The sequence below is a fragment of the Cricetulus griseus genome, chromosome 4 (genome assembly GCF_003668045.3).
Source record: "Cricetulus griseus strain 17A/GY chromosome 4, alternate assembly CriGri-PICRH-1.0, whole genome shotgun sequence".
NCBI classification, from domain to species: domain Eukaryota; kingdom Metazoa; phylum Chordata; class Mammalia; order Rodentia; family Cricetidae; genus Cricetulus; species Cricetulus griseus.
In genome coordinates, this window is record NC_048597.1 from 92,583,615 (window position 1) to 92,601,495 (window position 17,881).

Sequence of the window (17,881 nt, forward strand, 5' to 3'; positions counted from 1 at the left end):
CCTGGGCTCAAGCAGTCAGCAGACAGTGACCAGGAGTGTAACACTCCTTTGGGAAACTAGAGGCTTACATGGCAGTACATATAACAGATTCTTAGGTCATGTGTCCCCCCTCTCTCTCTGTCTCATGTGTGTGTGTGTATATGTGTGTGTGTGTGTGTGTGTGTGTGTGTGTGTGTGTGTGTGTGTGTGGTGTGTGTGTGTGTGTGTGTGTGTGTGTGTGTGTGTGTGTGTGTGTGTGTGTGTGTGTGTGTGTGTGTGTGTGTGTGTGTGTGTGTGTGTGTGTGTGTGTGTGTGTGTGTGTGTGTGTGTGTGTGTGTGTGTATTTGTAGGGAGAGGTATGGAGGTCAAAGGACAACTTTCAGGAGTTGGTTTTCTCCTTCCACCATGTTGGTCCCCAGGATTGAACTTGGGTCCTCACTCAGGCTTGGTGACAAGTGTCTCTCCCTACTGCATCATCTCACCAGGCCAATCCTTTTCCTCTCTGAAGCAGCCTTTCCACAAGACCCCCTTTTGAAGGGCTGCCGTCAGGCATTTTGGTCACCTGACCTGTGCCCACTCTCTGGCTTCCATCTCTCTCACCTCTCTCTCGAGCAACTGTCCCTGGGACCATCCTCGGGGGCCTTCAGGTCTGTGACAGAAGAAAAACCTCTTGCCACAGGAGATGAAGGATTTCACCAAGGACTTCCTAGTTTCCCACTCAGAAGGAGCCAGGAGCTCCTTCTGGAAGGAACTCAGCCATGTAAAACTAAACTGGCTCTGTGAGGGTGGAATCACAGTTGCAATAGGACTGAAGTGATAATTAGACAAGTCCTTCCCAATTCTCCAAACACAAAGTCATGTGGCTGCAGACCCTCTGCAGGCTATGAGCAGGACTGTTTTACCAACGCTGGCTAGGGATGGCAATGAAGAAACAAATCCCAGCCTTCTCAGACTTGCACTGCTTCCCTGCAGTCCTCTTGTATCAGACAGTTGGGCTGCTGTCTCCAGGGACTGGAGGAACTCCTGGGTGGCTCCCTGAACTTGCAATGACCGCAGTGGGCACAGAAGGGGTCTCCCTAGGTAATGGCTTCCTCTGGCTTGCTCTGCATAAGCTCTAATCAGGTCAAGATAGTCTGCCAACAGGAATGAAGGGCGCCTGGGCTCCACCAACATGGTACTGGTAATACAATTACTGAATAACAGACCTGACTTTCTTAGCGGTAATACAATTTTAGATCCCCAGGGAATACAATGGGCACAGCGGAATTGGATTACAGAAGCATCAAGGATGTAGTGAGTTGGACTTGGAGCCAAGTTTGGAGGACTGTGGAGTTCAACGGCTCTACAAATGCACTAAACAGAATATATGAGTTTTCCTGGGGGCTCAGTGAACCCTCAGCAGGCTGTGGCAACTGATTAAGAGAGCAATCTGGACAGGAAGTGGGGACAGGAATCTTTCTTAGACCTTGGTGATGAGAATGAAGAATACAGTTGGATTCTACTAGAATCAAGCTTCCAGCTAAAACCATCCAAAACAGCTGGAGAACCATAGACAGTGTCAGCTGTCAATCATCCAGGATGAGAACACATCTTGGGGCACACTCCCCTGCTGCCCAACTCAACGTCTCTATAGCTTAGAATATGGTCAAGCAGAAAGGTCAGCTTCAGAGGAACAACATTAGCAGGCTCTCAGAGAAATGCCAGCCTCTCAGCTGGGGTTACTTTGGCTCCCCGTGCCCCACATTCCAGAATCCCCCAGGTGCTTGGTGTTCAGGAATCACAAGAAGTCATTTGTGGTGGGGGTGGAGGGAGATACCACCTTCTGCAATAATCCACATTTTAACACTTTGCCTAGTCCCAGAACATGGCCTACTGTGGAAATGCTCCAAAGCCCTCTTGGTTTGCTATGTTTTGTCTCACTTTACCTTAGTCCTAGTTTAAGGTACCTGGGACAAAAATGTGAAGCTGTAAGTAAAGCTTTCATCCCTGGGCCCTCAGGACAGAAGCTCCTGCCACAGGAGGAGCCACCACGGCTGATATCTGCAGCAGTGTGTCTTAAAGGCTACTGTGTTTGACTTAACAGGACATCAAGGTCGTGACTTAAAAATATTCTCCCCACCCCCATGCTGAGGATAGAACCCAGGGCCTCTGCCCCTGGAAGCTCCATTGGACCCAAGCACCCCCAGGACGGGACGTCTGAGTTCCACTCACCCCCGCAGGAGCTTGAAGAGCATACAACCCAAAGAGAACCAGTCAGCGCTGCTGTCATATGACGTCCCCTTCTGCAACACCTCGGGAGCCATGTACCCATGGGTGCCCCTGGGGAGGGAAGGAAAATGGTCACAAGCATATGCTCACTCTGGAATAAGGAGGATGCCCCATGTTGGGAGGGTGGTGACTGAACGCAGAGAAGAGAGCATGCACCATGGCCTGAGCTCATGCCTCATGCTGAGCGCCCCGCAGAAGGCGACCATGAGTTCACACAGGAAGGGAAGAAGGATAAGGGCAATTTGGCTGAGACATCTGTCACCCCACTGACTGCCACAGTTGACTCAACTGATCTGGCTTGCGAGGTGGGTGTCTGTGAAGACCCAAGAGTATATACACTGTGCCCCAAGATAAGTCTGAATGACCCGGCGGAATCTTCCATGATGCCATCCAAAAAGAGCCTTGGGAAAGCCCTTGTCTGCAGCTCTCCAGCCCCTCTGTCTCTCTCTAGCCTCTGTCGATGAGGGAATAAAGAGGTGCTGAGGGGAGAGCAGGTGTGGCCACAGCTCAGCCTCACAAGACCCAGGAGGTGAACTGAACCCATGTTGGACAGGAGGCAGGGTTCAAATCATACCTTCCTTAGGATGAGTTACTGCTGACTTGCTTATGCACACTGAGGTTTTATTCAGAAACCCCTGGTCAGTAAGGATCATGGGTGATCCCTGGAGCCCATGGGGGGAGGCTTGAAGGAGCTGCATAATACATGACGTGGGTGCTGGCAGGTAGTACTGGGCCTGGCTTTCTGTAAGGTGCCAGCATAAGGTCGAGAGAGCCAAGCCAGGAACAGAGGAGACCTCTACCAGGGCTTTCAGAACATTTTCTGAGACAGTTGAGTTTCAGCCTAGCCTGAAAGCCCCTTGAAGTGACTGTTGGGTGCTACCCATGACTGAGCCACAATTTGGGAATGGAGGGACACTGTCCAGGAGAAATCAAACAAGCTGATGTAGATGGGCTCTGCGAGTGTTGTCTGGAGTCCACCAGAGCTGCTCAGGGCCACCATTGCCTATCCGTGTGCATTTGTCATCTGCATAAAGTGGTGCCAGCATTTAAACCAGGAGTCTGTTCGACGTCTCAGCCCAATCTCTTTGAGAATGCTGTTTAAGACAGTCAGTGTCAACCGTCCACATGGATCTGGAACAACTGGGAGACAATCCTCTAGGCACATGTGGGAGGAATTACTCACACCTGAGCATGCCTGTGCCCAAACTGACTGGGTTACCTGAGGTGGGAAAGCCTACACTACAAGTGGGCAGCGCCATTCCCTAGGCTTGGGTCCCGGGCTGCATAAAAAGGACAAAGTTAGCTGAGCACGGGCTGTTCCCCTGACTGGATGTGATGTGCCCAGCTGCCTCAGGTCCCACAGCTAGGATGTCCCTGGCATGATGCATCATCACCTGGAATTACAAACCAAAAAGGATCTTCTTCCCTTAAGTCCCTATTGTGGGGGTATTTTATCACAGTGACAGAAAAAAGGAACTTAAGTCACTGTTCAAAATACAGTTCTTCCCAAGGCAGGCCCAACAGCCCTCCATCTGGACCAAGGCAGCCAGGCTAGTGGGATAAACGATGCCATGCCACAGAGTTGAGTTTCTGGGAAGATGAATTCTTATGAACTCTCCTACTCACGTTTAGTTATAACCACAGTAAACTGAAGACATGAGCATGCCGAAGAGGGGTGGCATTAAAAATTCAAAAGCATCTCTTGAAAATGGCCAAGCAACCTCCCAGGAGGAGTGCAGGTAGCCGCACTCCCGCAGAACCTTGATGCTCTCAGTCTTGTCCCAGCTTCCATGCAAAGAGCAACCTACTTTGGAAACTGCAGTTTATGATCAACGTTATCAATGCACAACTGAGGCTTTCAAAGGCGGCTTTGATTTAACGCAGGCCCTCACAGTGCACTGCAAATCCACCCCTTCAGTTCTAGTTACACAAAAGAAGGGCCTACAGTTTATCTTCCACACAGACATATAGAATGAGACTCAGGTACTTATCTCCAGGACCATTCACAAGAGAGAACACTTGCTCAGGGGGATAGTTAAATGTAACTGTAAAAGATTCGGTGCTAAGAATGAGAAATTTTAATATTCATTTAATGTCTGTGTGTGCATGTGTGTAGGGGCCATACTCAGGCCACGGCTTGTGTGTGGAAGACACGGGACAACTTATGGGAGTCAGTTCTCTCCTCCCTCCCATCGCGTGGGTCCCAGGGGTTGAACTCAAGTGGTCAAGCAGGTTGGCAACAGTTTTATCTGATGAGCCTTTCATGGGCCCAGAAGGAGACATTCTAGAAGGCAAAGTGGGGTTTGGGGGTGTGGTTCACTGGCACACTCTTCTCACTGCTGCTTCAGAGCTGGGGCAAGGCTTTAAACTAGAAGTGGCCAGAGGCCAGGCAGGGTCACCTGTCCTTAGCACTGCCACCACTAAATGCAGGTCTGAGTCATCAGAGATGGCTAAGGGCTGTGGCCTCAGGAGTCACTTCCCTGTGACAACCAGTTCACCTCCCAAGTCTGAGGGCATGACCTATATTAAACCCTGAACTGTAAGTAGGTGGCTGGCTCCCAGAAGCTCCTGATTTCTCAGAAGTGCAGGAGATGGAGATGGGAAGTTGCCCTGAGCTCTCCCTGGGGGCATTCCGGGCAGCCAACACATGCCTCTCCAACGCATGGACTCTGTCACATACTCTGGTAAAGGGACTTATTAGCTCGCTCTTACAGAAGAAGAGACTAAAGGCCAGAGAGGGCGAGCTGACTTGCTTGGAATTTCACAGGCAGCAAGCATGACCTTAGCTTTGGCAGAACCAGAGCCCTTCCTATGAGCCAGCTGATTCCCCAAGCAGGCTCAGGTCTCCAGGAGCCACATCTGTCCCCACAAACAGTGACAGGACGCACCTTGCTCTATAGCTCCACTCCTACCACCTTGACACTGAATACGACTAAGAAAAATCCCAGCTAATTCTGGAGGGGCACCAGAGGCCAGGTATTGTTGCCTGAACACAGGTGCCATGGTTTGAAAATTTGGACACACTACTCACACGCTGGCATGGGGCTTCTTTTTGGAGAAATCACAGGCGAGGCCAAGATCAGATATCCTCACATGCCCGTACTCATCCAGGAGGATGTTTGCAGGCTGAAAGAAAAAGAAGTTCAAGAGTCCCCCAGAGGTCACCGGAGCTTCACATGCCCTCCACAGGGTGCACCCCTACATCATCATTTCATCATGGCTGACATGACCTGGGAACTCTGTGCTCTCAGGATCAAGGCAGCAGGACAATGAACACAGCAACACTCTGCTGACTTCAGTGGGAGGGGGCTGTGAGAGAGACAACGGGCCCTCCCCACCAGAGAATGATACCCAAGGTGGCAGGCAGGAGGGTTCCCACCATGGAACTGAAAGTATGTCCTCCCCATTACTCTGAGAGCTTTGGTGTAGCCAGCATGGACATCCTAGCAATGGAAAGCAGGGCCACAGGCTTCTGCAGACCATCCATGGACCACGAGGTTTCAGAGGATGCATCTGGTATCCTCTGGGCATATGTAACCATTGGCCCAAGGGCTGGAAGCATCCCAGAGCCATGCCAACTCTGATGAACAGCCATCGCCAACAAGGGCCCTACCAAATGGCCAAACTGGAGTCTGACTCTGACTCCAATGTGACTGGGACATTCCCATCCAAATTAGATTTGGTCAGAGCAATCACAGACACAAAGACCCCACCCCCAGCATACCCAGCTACAGTCACCTCGGGAATATCTTTCTGCCGTGAAACACCTACTGTTTTGCCTAAAATAAAAATAATGGCAAGCTCTTACAACACTGAGACATGAATAGTCATGAGTAACTGGAATTAAATTTGAATGGGAATTAAATAACATCGTTGCCTACTAAATAGCTTGGAAAATGAAAACAGAGGGAGAGGTAAAAGCCATTCCAGGGTTTAAATTAAGACACAGGGCAGCAGCTCCATGAGCCGTCAGCATGTATCTGGTTCCTCATAGAATTCATGAACAGCTAACATGCCACGAGCCTACCAGCATCTGGCTATTTCTAGTTCAATTAAAAAAATTATCTTTTCTTCTGTATTCGCACAAGAAAGCTAAGAGAGGAATTCTTTAACCCAAAGAACACTTTCAATTTCACAAAAGTATTCTGGGAAAAAGAAAACTATGTGCTCAAAACCAAAACACAGCATTTTTGCTTCCTAGATCAATCAGGAGCAGGAGGGGGTTGGCACATCTGTCATCTGGCCACTCAAGTTTCATGCTGCCCTGGGCTACATAATGAGGCCCCTGCCTCAAACAAGCAACATAGCAGCTTCTCACCAAACTCAGGAGAAAGGGACAGGATTTCACCCCAGACCACTGTGTGTTCAGATCACCACAGGACATGGGACTGAGAGGCAAACACTTTCTCCATGTTTTCTTATCCTGTTGGTAAACTGCCACCCGACCAATTTACCTCTTTTACTGCTTACACATCCCGCACATATGTCTATAATCTGTCAGGGTCTCTGTCCTTGATTTTGTTTATTTGTTTTTTTCAACTTGACACAAGCTAGAGCCATCTGAGAAGAGAGGACCATAATTGAGAAGATGCCTTCATAAGATCAGTCTGTAGACAAGCCTGTAGGGCATTTTCTTAATTAGTGATTGATGGGGGAGGGCCCAATTCATTGGGGGGAGGGCCCAATTCATTGTGGGTGGGGCCATCCCTGAGTTGGTAGCCCTGGGTTCTATAAGAAAGCAGGCTGAGCAAGCCACGATGAGCAAGCCAGTAAACAGCACCCCTCCAGGCCTCTGCATCAGCTCCTGCCTCCAGGTTCCTGCCCTGTTTGAGTTCCTGTCCTGACTTCCCTGCATGATGGACTATGATGTGGAAGTGTAAGCTGAAATAAACCCTTTCCTCCCCGAGTTGGCTTTGGTCATGATGTTTTATCACAGAAACAGAATCCCTAACTAAAGCAATCCCTTTTACTCTCTCCTCTATCTGCATCACACATAGATGGTGTCACCACTGACACATCTAGCAGCTACCTGGATCCTTCCTGCATGGAGACCCCAGCACCTAGCATGCCTCTAGAGAAAGAGTCACAGTTCAGTTTCATTGCTTGTCAGCCCGGCAAGGTGTCCCCAGGAAGTTCTAGGGGCTGAACTACAATCCACAACCCACCCTTTTCCATCCAAACAGCCTTGATCACAGAAACCAAGACTCCATCATCCTTTATCTTGGCTCACAGTTCATCTTTATCCCTCTCAAACCATGACCAACCAGCAGGGCAAGATCTGTTTCTTAGTGACCATCAGCTAAACCACGATTACATAGAAAGTGGGAAATGCCCAAAACATGCTGACCAAAATCTCCTTTATTGTGCAACTCCAGGACCTAATGTGAGAACTTTCTCACCCAGCATCTTAGCAGGCACTGAGGTCCATGACAACAGGGATTGGCCACAGGTACACCCCCTGCTGTTGGTCACACAGTGAACTTAGCCAGGGCTGAGACAGGACTGGGAGTAAAGGGACAGGGCCTTAGGGCAGAGAAGGGGGTTTCCAGGGGACTGTGGGCACACCCAGACTCTCCTCACCTTCAGGTCTCTGTAGACAACGAATCGGGTATGCATGTGCTCCAGGCCCAGGATGATCTCACTGGCATAAAAGCGCATCTCCTTCTCAGAAAACACCCCATGCTGGGAGAGGTGGTAGTGCATGTCGCCCCCTGCAACCAGAGACCCAGAGCACAAGTCACAGAATGTTCATTGAGAGTAGACAGGGGTCACCCTAAATAATGAAGGTGCTAGAGAAAAGGGGAATAGCTCTTCCTTTTTGCCTTGATATCTGTCTTTGGTTTCTGTAACGTGGCCAAAGGTGTTGCTCATTGCTGAAACAGCTTCAAGGGGATGATGGGTGAGACAGTGTTTCATGGACAAGACGGAGCCACCATTCAGGGCTTAGTGGCTCTGCTACCAGTTACACCACCAAGCATGGGCCAGCTGAACCACTGATTATTCAAACCTGCCCAATCACTGAGGCCATATATGTAGCTTTCCAAGGCACTGACCTCCCCAATAGCCCACAGTTAAAAAAAATCAAAACCAAACCAGAAAAACCTTAAACCCTGATCCCATGGAGGGAGATTTGATGCTGTCAAAACAGTGAAGTATAACTGATAAAACCCAGGTGATGTGTATCTGAGAGCCCTCATAAAACTGTCACCTTGGCCACGAGTTCAGAATTGTTCAAAATACAATGTTGGGAAAAGCAAATAGCCATGTGGCTTCAAGGACAGTCCGTAAGGCACAGGGCAGGGAGGGATATGTCTGACTTTGCTGCCCTGGACTTCACACACCTCTTCCCTTATTGCACATGTACCTAGACACTAAATAAAGAGTCCCAAGCTCTTTCCAGTGGGCCAGCTCAAGCTCTCCCAGCATGGCCCTGGCAGGGAAGGGGCCACTCTGCCCTCACCCTTTCATGGGCACCACCCCTCTGCACATTCACACACAGGATCTGCAGGGTGAGAGCTGTTGGCTCTGGCTTCTTCCACTCATTACTGATCTTTTATCCTTCCTATTTTGGGGGTAGAGCTGAGCTCAAATCAAACACTCGAAACACAATAAAACTTCAAGCAGACTAAAAAAATGGGGGATCTGAATGGCTGAATGGTTCATCTTTCATTTCAGCTTTTCCTAAAAATACTCCAAGTGCTCCGATATGGCATTCTCATGCTGAAAGCTCTTTCCAGCTGAACATTCTGTGTCTGTGCATTTTCAGGGTGGCTGCTCATGGTTTCAAAGATGAATGTAGAGTCCTGAAGACTTTGGAGGCACAGAAGAACAAGGCGGAACCCACATGAACCAGCTCTGGAAAGCCAGCTTCTCAATGCATGTCTATCTTTGGCCTATATTCTTGGGCGGTATTTCATTCCTGAGAGTTGAGACCAGGAAATTAGCTAACTAAAGACTGAGGCCAGCTGTAGTCCAGAAGTTAAAACTTCAAGGCCAGTATTCATTTTGTGAGAAGTTTCTAGGACCCAGCTTCCCAGGAAGAGAATGGCAGCCTGAGAAAAATCACAGCCAGTGTTGCAAGATGAATCTATGAAAACGAAAAGGCAAAGATACCCTCCAAACTACAAACAGAGTCTGATTATGGTACAGGTTCTCAGAGCCCAGCACACCTGGGTGCTACCAGCTCACAATGAGCACCAGGCAGAGTCCTCCACTGCAGCCAGAAATTGGGGTTTGCTTACCGTTCATTAGGTCCAGGATGAAGCAGAGTTTGTCTGGTGTGTGGAAGGCATAGGTCATGCAGACGATGAAGGGACAGTCCTAGAGTGAATGAACGCAAGCCTGTGAGAAGAACAGAGCTGCCCACAAAAAGCACGTCCAAACACCCCACTGCAGACTCCTGCTGAGCCTTCTCCTTGGCACTGACTGTGACACGCACTGGTCACTTCACAAGCCGAGGAGCAGCAGATCCCACTGACAAGGACACCAAGATACAGGCCACCATCAGAGCAGCTGGACTTGAGGTGTTCTCTCACCCTGTTTCAACCTGCCATTGCTCTAATCACAACCCCTTCAAAAGACTAAAGACTCCAGGGACACTACTGTCCCTCTGGTCTCTGCTGGCCAAGGTTTGGGTCCTGGCCAGTCAACTATGTATTTGAAACTCTGCTTTGAACTCAGAAGAATCCAATGATAGTGTGATCAGTACCTGTGTTATTAGAATGAAATTAGCTTTTGAAGGTGTAAACTATGCTGTAGAGTGACTGACAGAATAACTCAACAGTAAATGGGTGTTCATGTCCCTGGAATCAGCTATGGATTCCACAGAGCCCTAATAGAAATGGACCCTGACAGGTTGATTAATGTGTGGGACTATAAATAGTCAAAAAGTATAGACACACTTCACAAAAACAAGCCAGCAAAGTTGCAGATAGATGTGATGACTTCTTGTAGGGCTGGGAGCAGACTCGATGGGAGCATTGCTGCTACACAGCAGAAGGATCTGAGTTCAGACACCCTGCACCCCGCTGAGCACACATTGAAATGCTAGCATTGGGGAGGCTGAGACAAGGGGGATCCTGGGGCTTGCTGGCTATCAGTCTAGCCAAGTCAGTGAGTTTCAGGTTCAGTGTGAGACCCTATCTCAAAACTCAAGGTACAGAGAGAGAGAGTAAGTTAGCAGCCACTTCTGACTTCCACAGGCACACATATGAATAAGCACCCCGACATCCCTCCACACAGGTTCATGCACACACATACACACACAGATGTATACATGCAAACACACACATACAGGTATATGCACACTATATATATATATTATATATATATATATATATATATATATGAATATATACGCACGCACATACATATACATGTGCACCCACATAGGTGCACACAAATATACACATAGAGGTACACACATGTATACACACAGGTACACTCATATATATACATAAAAGTACACACACAGGTGCACAGAATGTACACACCAACACACAAGTGCATATAATGAATATACACATACTCACAGGTGTACACAGGTATACACACATACATAGGTGGATGCATGCACATGCATACACACAGGTATACACACATACACACATACACAGGTACACACAGAGTACTGCCTATAAGGTAAATGTAGTTAAGACCGCATGGCCTAAGCTCAAACACAAAACAATGTAGCTGAAGAAGAGAACCCTCCAATGGACACACATGTAGATGGCCACTTGAATGCAATAAATGTAATATAAAAGGCCACGGGCAAGCTACAGGCAGTGTCAGTGTTTTCTATCAGTACTGAAGAACTGAGCATCTATACAACAAAGCCGAAGTGTGACCTGGCCTCACACACTGCGCTAACACCATCATTAGAAGCCTTGGTGCTGAGCTGTGAGCAGTTATTTGGAGCTGTTATCTGGGTTGCATTGTGCATCACCCGTTGACTCCATCACCTGGCAACCCCTCACCAGGTAGACAACTGGGGCCCCTCTGTGCCACAGGTGCAGGAGTACCACTCCCAGAGCTGCCGCACAGCTTGCCCAGGAAAGTCTCCCAGAAGAGTCAGGGAGAAGATGCATTACTGAGACCGGAGCCTCTGGAGCTGAACAGTTCAGGTTCTGCAATCCATGCACAGTGTCTGCCCTCAACTCTCGGTGTCCTTCCCTTACAAGGCATCTAGAAATGGAAGAACCATCCTTGGCTCATGGGCTGTCTAGAAGAAGGCCTCAAACTGGATTTGGTCCTGGGGCCACACAACTCTTTCCAACCCTGCTGTCCAGCTACACATCAAGTGACTGCCATGTGCAGCAACATGGGCTATCTCACGCTCCCGGGGAGAAAGAGGCAGACAGATGAGGCTAAGCAGAGCTAGCCACCTTGTGAAAGTGCAGAAGAATGGCCTGGGCTGAGAGGGCCTGAGTTTGACTTTCCAGAACCCACATTAAAGAATTAGATATGGTGACCTGTGCTTGCCATCCCAGCACTGTGGAGGCAGAAAGAGGTAAGGTATGAACTTGGAATCATTTCCATGAGTTCTAGAAAACTGGGTCGAAATGAATGACAGCTTTCTCTTTGGTCCTCTATTGAGGTGGTGAATTTACTGACTCCAAAGGTTGTGTACCCTCAGGTACAAGAAACGCCGAGCTATCCTCCTGTCAGCCAGTGGCCTTCTGGGACCCTGTCTTAGCGAGGATTACTATTACTGTGATGAAACACCGTGACCAAAAAGGGTTTGTTTAGCTTACACAACAATGGACTGAATCACAGTCCACTGAAGAAAACCAAGGCAGGAACAGGGCAGAAACCTGGAGGCAGGAGCCGATGCAGAGGCCATGGAGGGGTGCTGCTCACTGGCTTGCTTCTCATGGCTTGCTCAGCCTGCTTTCTTATAGCACCCAGGACCAGCAGCCCAGGGAAGGCCCCGCCCACAATGGACTGGGCCTCCCTCATCGATCACTAATTAAGAAAATGCTCTACAGGCTTGCCTACAGCCAGATTTCATGGAGGCATTTTCTCAGTTGAGGTTCCCTTCTCTCAGATGACTCTAGCTTGTGTCAAGTTGACACAAAACCAGCCAGCATAGACCCCCCATGCTTCTCCAGCTCTCCCCATGACCTTCTGAGGACATCATCTTGTTCTGCTAAACAGTTCCCCCTTCCTCCTCAGTGGGACTCTCCAAACCCTTTCCCTGTGATCGAACAGGCAGTTTGGGGGAAGAGAGAAATGGGTGGACCCAAAACTCAGTAAGGCCATGGTCTTTCCCAGCTGGGGCGGGGAACTGTACCCAGGACACTAGGGGACCTTACAGGGAGATTCTGAGACATAGTGGCTTGTAGTCCTTCTAATGACAGCCCTGAGAAAGCTGCAAAGGGGCTGGCTGTGTCTCTCTGAGAGAGAGTGTGTCTTTAGTAAGATAATGAATGAGTTTTAGATTTAGAATCAGAAGTTCTAAAAAAAATTAAAATAAAAATAAAATAAACAGCTGGTCTCACTTCCTTAATTCAAACACCAGGAAGTCAGGCCCATTGAATAGGGAACTGCTTGCCTAAGGCCACAAAGAAAACAGTAGCTGGCCATGATGGAAGCCCCATATTCCCCTGGTCCTCTGAGCATCACAGTAACTCTCTATAAGGCTGTTTCACCCATTCCCAGGAAAGGCTCCCCTCAACCCAGTTCCAGCGGGCTGTAACTACACCCACTTTTTTTTTTAATCAGCCTCAGCCCTGACCACCAAGTTCTGAACAATCAAGTCACTCAAGTTGGAGTCTTTCAAATCCTTTAGGCAAGCCTTGTTTCTCACAGCCTCAGACCACAGACCCATGGTAATCTCTGCCTCCCTTAATGTTCAAGCCTGGGGAAACTCAAAGCTACTTCACCTGGCCTGGCCACACCTGCCACCAGATCCTTCCCTGGTCTCTGTGGGAGGGTCAGGTGCCTAATAGTAACAGGTGACAGTGACTAACTCAGTTGGCCTCACTGGGCATCTGACCAAACTAATGTGAGACCTGTGGCCATCCCCTCCCCCACCACACCTTGGGGAACACCCCTCACCCTCTCCCTCACCGACCACCACACCGACCCAGGCCCTACATTAGTCTGGAGCTCAGTTGCTCCCCCAGGGTAAGTGGTTACAGTTTCTAAGGCTTTAACTCAAGCAGCATAATACTTATCACTGACATGGTGTGAAATGGGCCAAAGGGAGTAACAAAGTAACAGAGAAAAGGCAGGAGGCTCTGTGTACTGCCTCATAGGATGTATTACTGACATGGTGTGAAATGGGCCAAAGAGAGTAACAAAGTAACAGAAAACGCAGGAGGCTCTGGGTACTGCCTCAGAACCTGCTGCCTGTATTTAAGCCTCATCGATCCAGGAGCCAGGCCGACACCAGAAGGAGTGTCACACGGTGTCCAGACATTCAGAACAAGATGCTAACAATCCCCAGTCACTTTACTATAGCTCTCCAGGTTGACCCACTTGTGTCCTCATTAACAAAACGGCCTCAAGATCGATAACTGAACACAAGTAGGGTTCTCTTCAGTTAGTTCAAGTTAGTGGCCCAATATAACATCACCATTTTCAAATTCATTCCCTTCAAGACAGACCAAAGATCACCCACACACCCTTGTCAAAAAAAAAAAAAGGAAATATTAAATGTAAAATGGCCTTGTATATTTCCGACATCAAAAAAATACATTCTCCATATTACTTCTTGAAAACCAATGGGGCGTTGAAATAACTCATTTATTTAAAATGAGGCTAAATGTCCAGAGTTGGAAGGCAGAGGTGCATAATGAGGGACTATTTAGAGCCCTGTTCTCATTTTACAGTTCTTCTAAATGACACAGTTACTTGGTTTCAGTAGCAAACAGTCCTTCTAGAAGCTCTGAAAAGAAATGCTAGAATCATTATCAACCGCAATTCAATAAAATCTGGTTACGAAAAGCCACTTTTCCTCCAAGGGGATGATTCAAAAGGTGAACTTGGGTCAGTGTAGCCAAGAATTAGAAGGGGCTGGTCTGTTCTAGGTCCCCACAGCCCTCTCACCAGCAGAAAGGGGATCTTTGATTAGTCATTAAGGTTTGACACCTTCAAATCCTTTAGGCAGAGAGGACCATGCATCCAATCCAGTGATGACAATCAGAAGGATCCCACATATGGCTACAAGTGACAATTAGAAATCGCCTATCTATGGCCTAGACAGTGACAATCAGACACCCTCCACTTACAACAGGGACACTGTACCATGGTACAGCTCCATCCTAAGCCCTTGGTCCCAAGCCCCTGCCCTGCCCTGAGTGCCACCCCACAACCTTCCAGTGTTCACATGCCTGCATAGATTTTGACAAAGGAAGCTATCTTGGTTGGGTCAAGTGGCTTGATGACTTCTGGGGGTTTTGGTGGTGGTACAGAGACTGAACACAAGGTCTCATGCCTACCCATCAAGTGCCCATTCCCCAAGCCACATCTCCAGCTCCAAAGCTGAGGCTTCCATAACTGACAAAACACCATTGCCAGACAAGTCAGAGTAGAAGTCTCATCCCCTGCCTGGCTCATGAAGGGCAGAGAGCAACCTTTCTTCCTCTGGCTAGCATCCCATGATATAGGCAATTCTTAAATTACATTAAAATGTTCTTCTCATCATAAGTTCTGCCATCTGCCACTACATTCTGCAAAGAAGGAGGCCAGGAGAAAGGAAGGGCTCCGAGGGAGGTGCTGGATCTGTGGGACACTCTTCACACTCCTCCCACCCGGCACGGCCCTCCCTTTGTCACACCCTAACCCACCCTTGTTCAGTCTCCTTTGGGATCATCAGGGACAAACAAAAGCAACTGACGGGAGAGTTCAGAAGCTTTGGGGTGCAGCTACTCACGCCAGTGCTGACAAGGGACAGCATGATTCTTTCATTCAAGGCCAGCGTCTCCCCCTGCTTCATCTTCACCCTCTTCTTGTCTAAGCATTTCATGGCATACCTGAGAACATAAGGACAAGGGTGCAGTCTAGGCTGGGAACCCACACCACGCTACACAAACTTCTGGGGTATTCCTGCCGCGTTGGAGGAAAGCAAGATGACACCCAGGTGCCCTGCAGTAAATCTCCATTTCGCTGGCATGAGGGGAAGAAAGCAATCACGCAGTACTAGAGGGATTTCTCTCATCACATGGGTAGAGATGCTAGTTAGATAATGTATGAATTAGAAACAAATAATAATAATAAATGTGGAACGTGTGCTCCTGCCCAGGTGCTACTGAAGGGGGCAGGGACTGTGTGGATCAGATTCAGCTATAAGAAGTCTAGTGTAAGACCCTGACTGGATTCTCCCACCCTCATACATGTCTTGTGATCTTTCAAGTGATAAATCAACTTTTCGTGACTGTGGCTGCTTAACTGAAGAGGCCCACTGACAACTTGAAATTTGCAAGAACCATCACAGATGGAGGAAAGCAGGAAGCACTTTCAGTAAAACAGCAGAAAGCCAGAAGAGAATTCTAAGGTCTGTGTGACTGTCACATTTACTTCAAACCCCCCCGCCCCCCCCCCCAGCTTACTAGGGAATGTCTTGAGGCAGAGACAGGCGGGTCTCTAAGAGCTTGAGGTCAGCCTGGTTTACATAGTGAGTTCCAGGCCAATCAGGGCTACACAGTCAGACCCTGTCACATGACCTATAGGAAAGCACATCAGTGCTCAAGTTTAATGTTTCCCCCCACACACTTGCTCAGATGCTCTTATAATGGCTGGGTTCCTGAGGCAGCAAGGAACCCTGAGCACATGGGAAATGCTTTATACCTGATGAGGGGCTTTCCAAATGCTCCACAGGGTGCTCCTGTCACCACCTTTGCCAGGATGGTTTTCATAAAACCTTCCCCAAAGAACTGGGAGGAAAGAACACCCCTGCCCTGGGCGGACTCTCAGCAGGAGCCCTACAGGGCCTCTGTGGGGAAGGCACCATGGGGCCCTAGCTCAAGCCCAAATGGGAGCAGGTAGCAATTCCAGGATGGGCTCCCTGGTGTGGACACTCCGTATGTGGTAGGTGGCTTCTGTTAGCTTCACAGCAGTCCTAAGAAGTGGGAGGCCAGGCTTACAGTCCAAATTCAAGCATCTATTTCGTTCTGTGGGACCGAGGCCTCCATAAAATGCTCTTAATGGTCCTGGTGAGACAAAAATGAGGCTCACATTTTCCCGGTGTCTGCTTTTCTGCAGCCATAAACTTCCCCAAACCCTCCTCGGCCAATAATCCTGTGCACACTGAAGTCGTTCATGGTCAGCTGTGGAGGCATAAGACAAAATGAAGGCACAAAATCACAGGTCAGAGCAAAACACACACAGCCTGGTGTCACCCCCCACCTCCTAGAACAGATTCCTTAAGCTGAAAAATGAGCCTCACAGGATGGTGTAACAAGGACCAGACTTGTCCCCCAGCCACCTCCCCATGACACACCAGGCCCAACTTGGAGACAGGTGTGGGGCTGCAGTGTGGGAGGGGACTGTCCCTCCACTCTTGAAAACCTTAGGTTATGCAAGCCACGATCTTGGGGCACTGCTAGTGTAGAATTCCTAGTCAAAATGAGAAGTGATCTCAACATAGAGTTTTGGGACAATCAGACCATTCCAGGCACTGTCATGAGGGGAAGATAAGAGTCCATGTCAAGAGCAGCTGTTTCAGGACAAATGTCCTTCTGACTGGGAAATGCTGAAAGGCCAGCTGTGGGGACTGGGACTCCTCAGATGAGCATAAAAGAGAACCACAGAAAAATGCTTCATTTACACATGTGCTCCCTCCATCAACAGAGCTCAGGGGCAAGGAAAGGTGTGTGTGTGTGTGTGTGTGTGTGTGTGTGTGTGTGTGTGTGCATATATGTGTATATATATGTGAGTGTGCATATGTGTGTATATACATGTGTATCTGTGTATATATGTGTGTGTATGTATATATGTATGTGCATGTATCTGTGTGTATATATATATGTGTGTGTATATGTGTGTATATATATGTGCATGTGTGTGTGTCTATATGTGTCTCTATGTGTGTGTGTTTGTCTGTGTGTGTGTGTGTGTGGCAGCCCCTTTCTTTTAAATCATCCAGGACACATGATACAAGCAGCAGGTTTAAAGAACCCTCTTCCAACAGAACTGCTTTAGGTACAAATCTTTCTTTACAAACAAAAATACAATTGATTCTTTTGTCCAATAAAAACCCCATGTTTCCAGAAGACCCATGTAAGGAGGGGAAAGGGAGGAGACAGAAATGTGCATCTAAACGTGACCCATGGACCAGTCCTTTCCTAGAATGACTGACATGTCAGCCTAGGGGAGGGAGAGCTATCTAGAAACTATACACATGGGTGGTCTGTGTCAAAAAGACACTTTATTCAATTTTTCTGTTTTTTTTTTTTGGTGTGTGTGTGTGTGTGTGTGTGTGTGTGTGTGTGTGTGTGTGCGTATGAGAGAGAAAAAGAGAGAGATTTGCCCGTCATGCTGGGGTCTGAACTTTTGCACTTATTAGTGTTCTACTGTTGAGTTAAATACCCCACCCCTACCTCTACCAATTTCAAAATAAGGAAGAAGAAATAAAACAACCTTGAAACTTTATTGTAGCTAAAATATTCTGCTCCTTTTAGTATATCCTACA

The 17,881-nt window shown here is 48.3% G+C and overlaps 1 protein-coding gene across 1 annotated transcript in view; it reads right to left on the minus strand.

Annotated features, from left to right (window-relative positions):
• LOC100761290 (beta-adrenergic receptor kinase 2) overlaps positions 1-17,881 on the minus strand; it is an 89,246-nt gene that overhangs the window by 15,387 nt on the left and 55,978 nt on the right. Inside the window, exons 8-13 of the mRNA XM_027415948.2 lie at positions 16,426-16,517; positions 15,125-15,224; positions 9,489-9,567; positions 7,828-7,958; positions 5,279-5,373; positions 2,191-2,298 (exon numbers count right to left, since the gene is read on the minus strand). Coding sequence (XP_027271749.1) covers positions 2,191-2,298; positions 5,279-5,373; positions 7,828-7,958; positions 9,489-9,567; positions 15,125-15,224; positions 16,426-16,517 — 605 coding nt within the window. The remainder of the gene's footprint in view (positions 1-2,190; positions 2,299-5,278; positions 5,374-7,827; positions 7,959-9,488; positions 9,568-15,124; positions 15,225-16,425; positions 16,518-17,881) is intronic.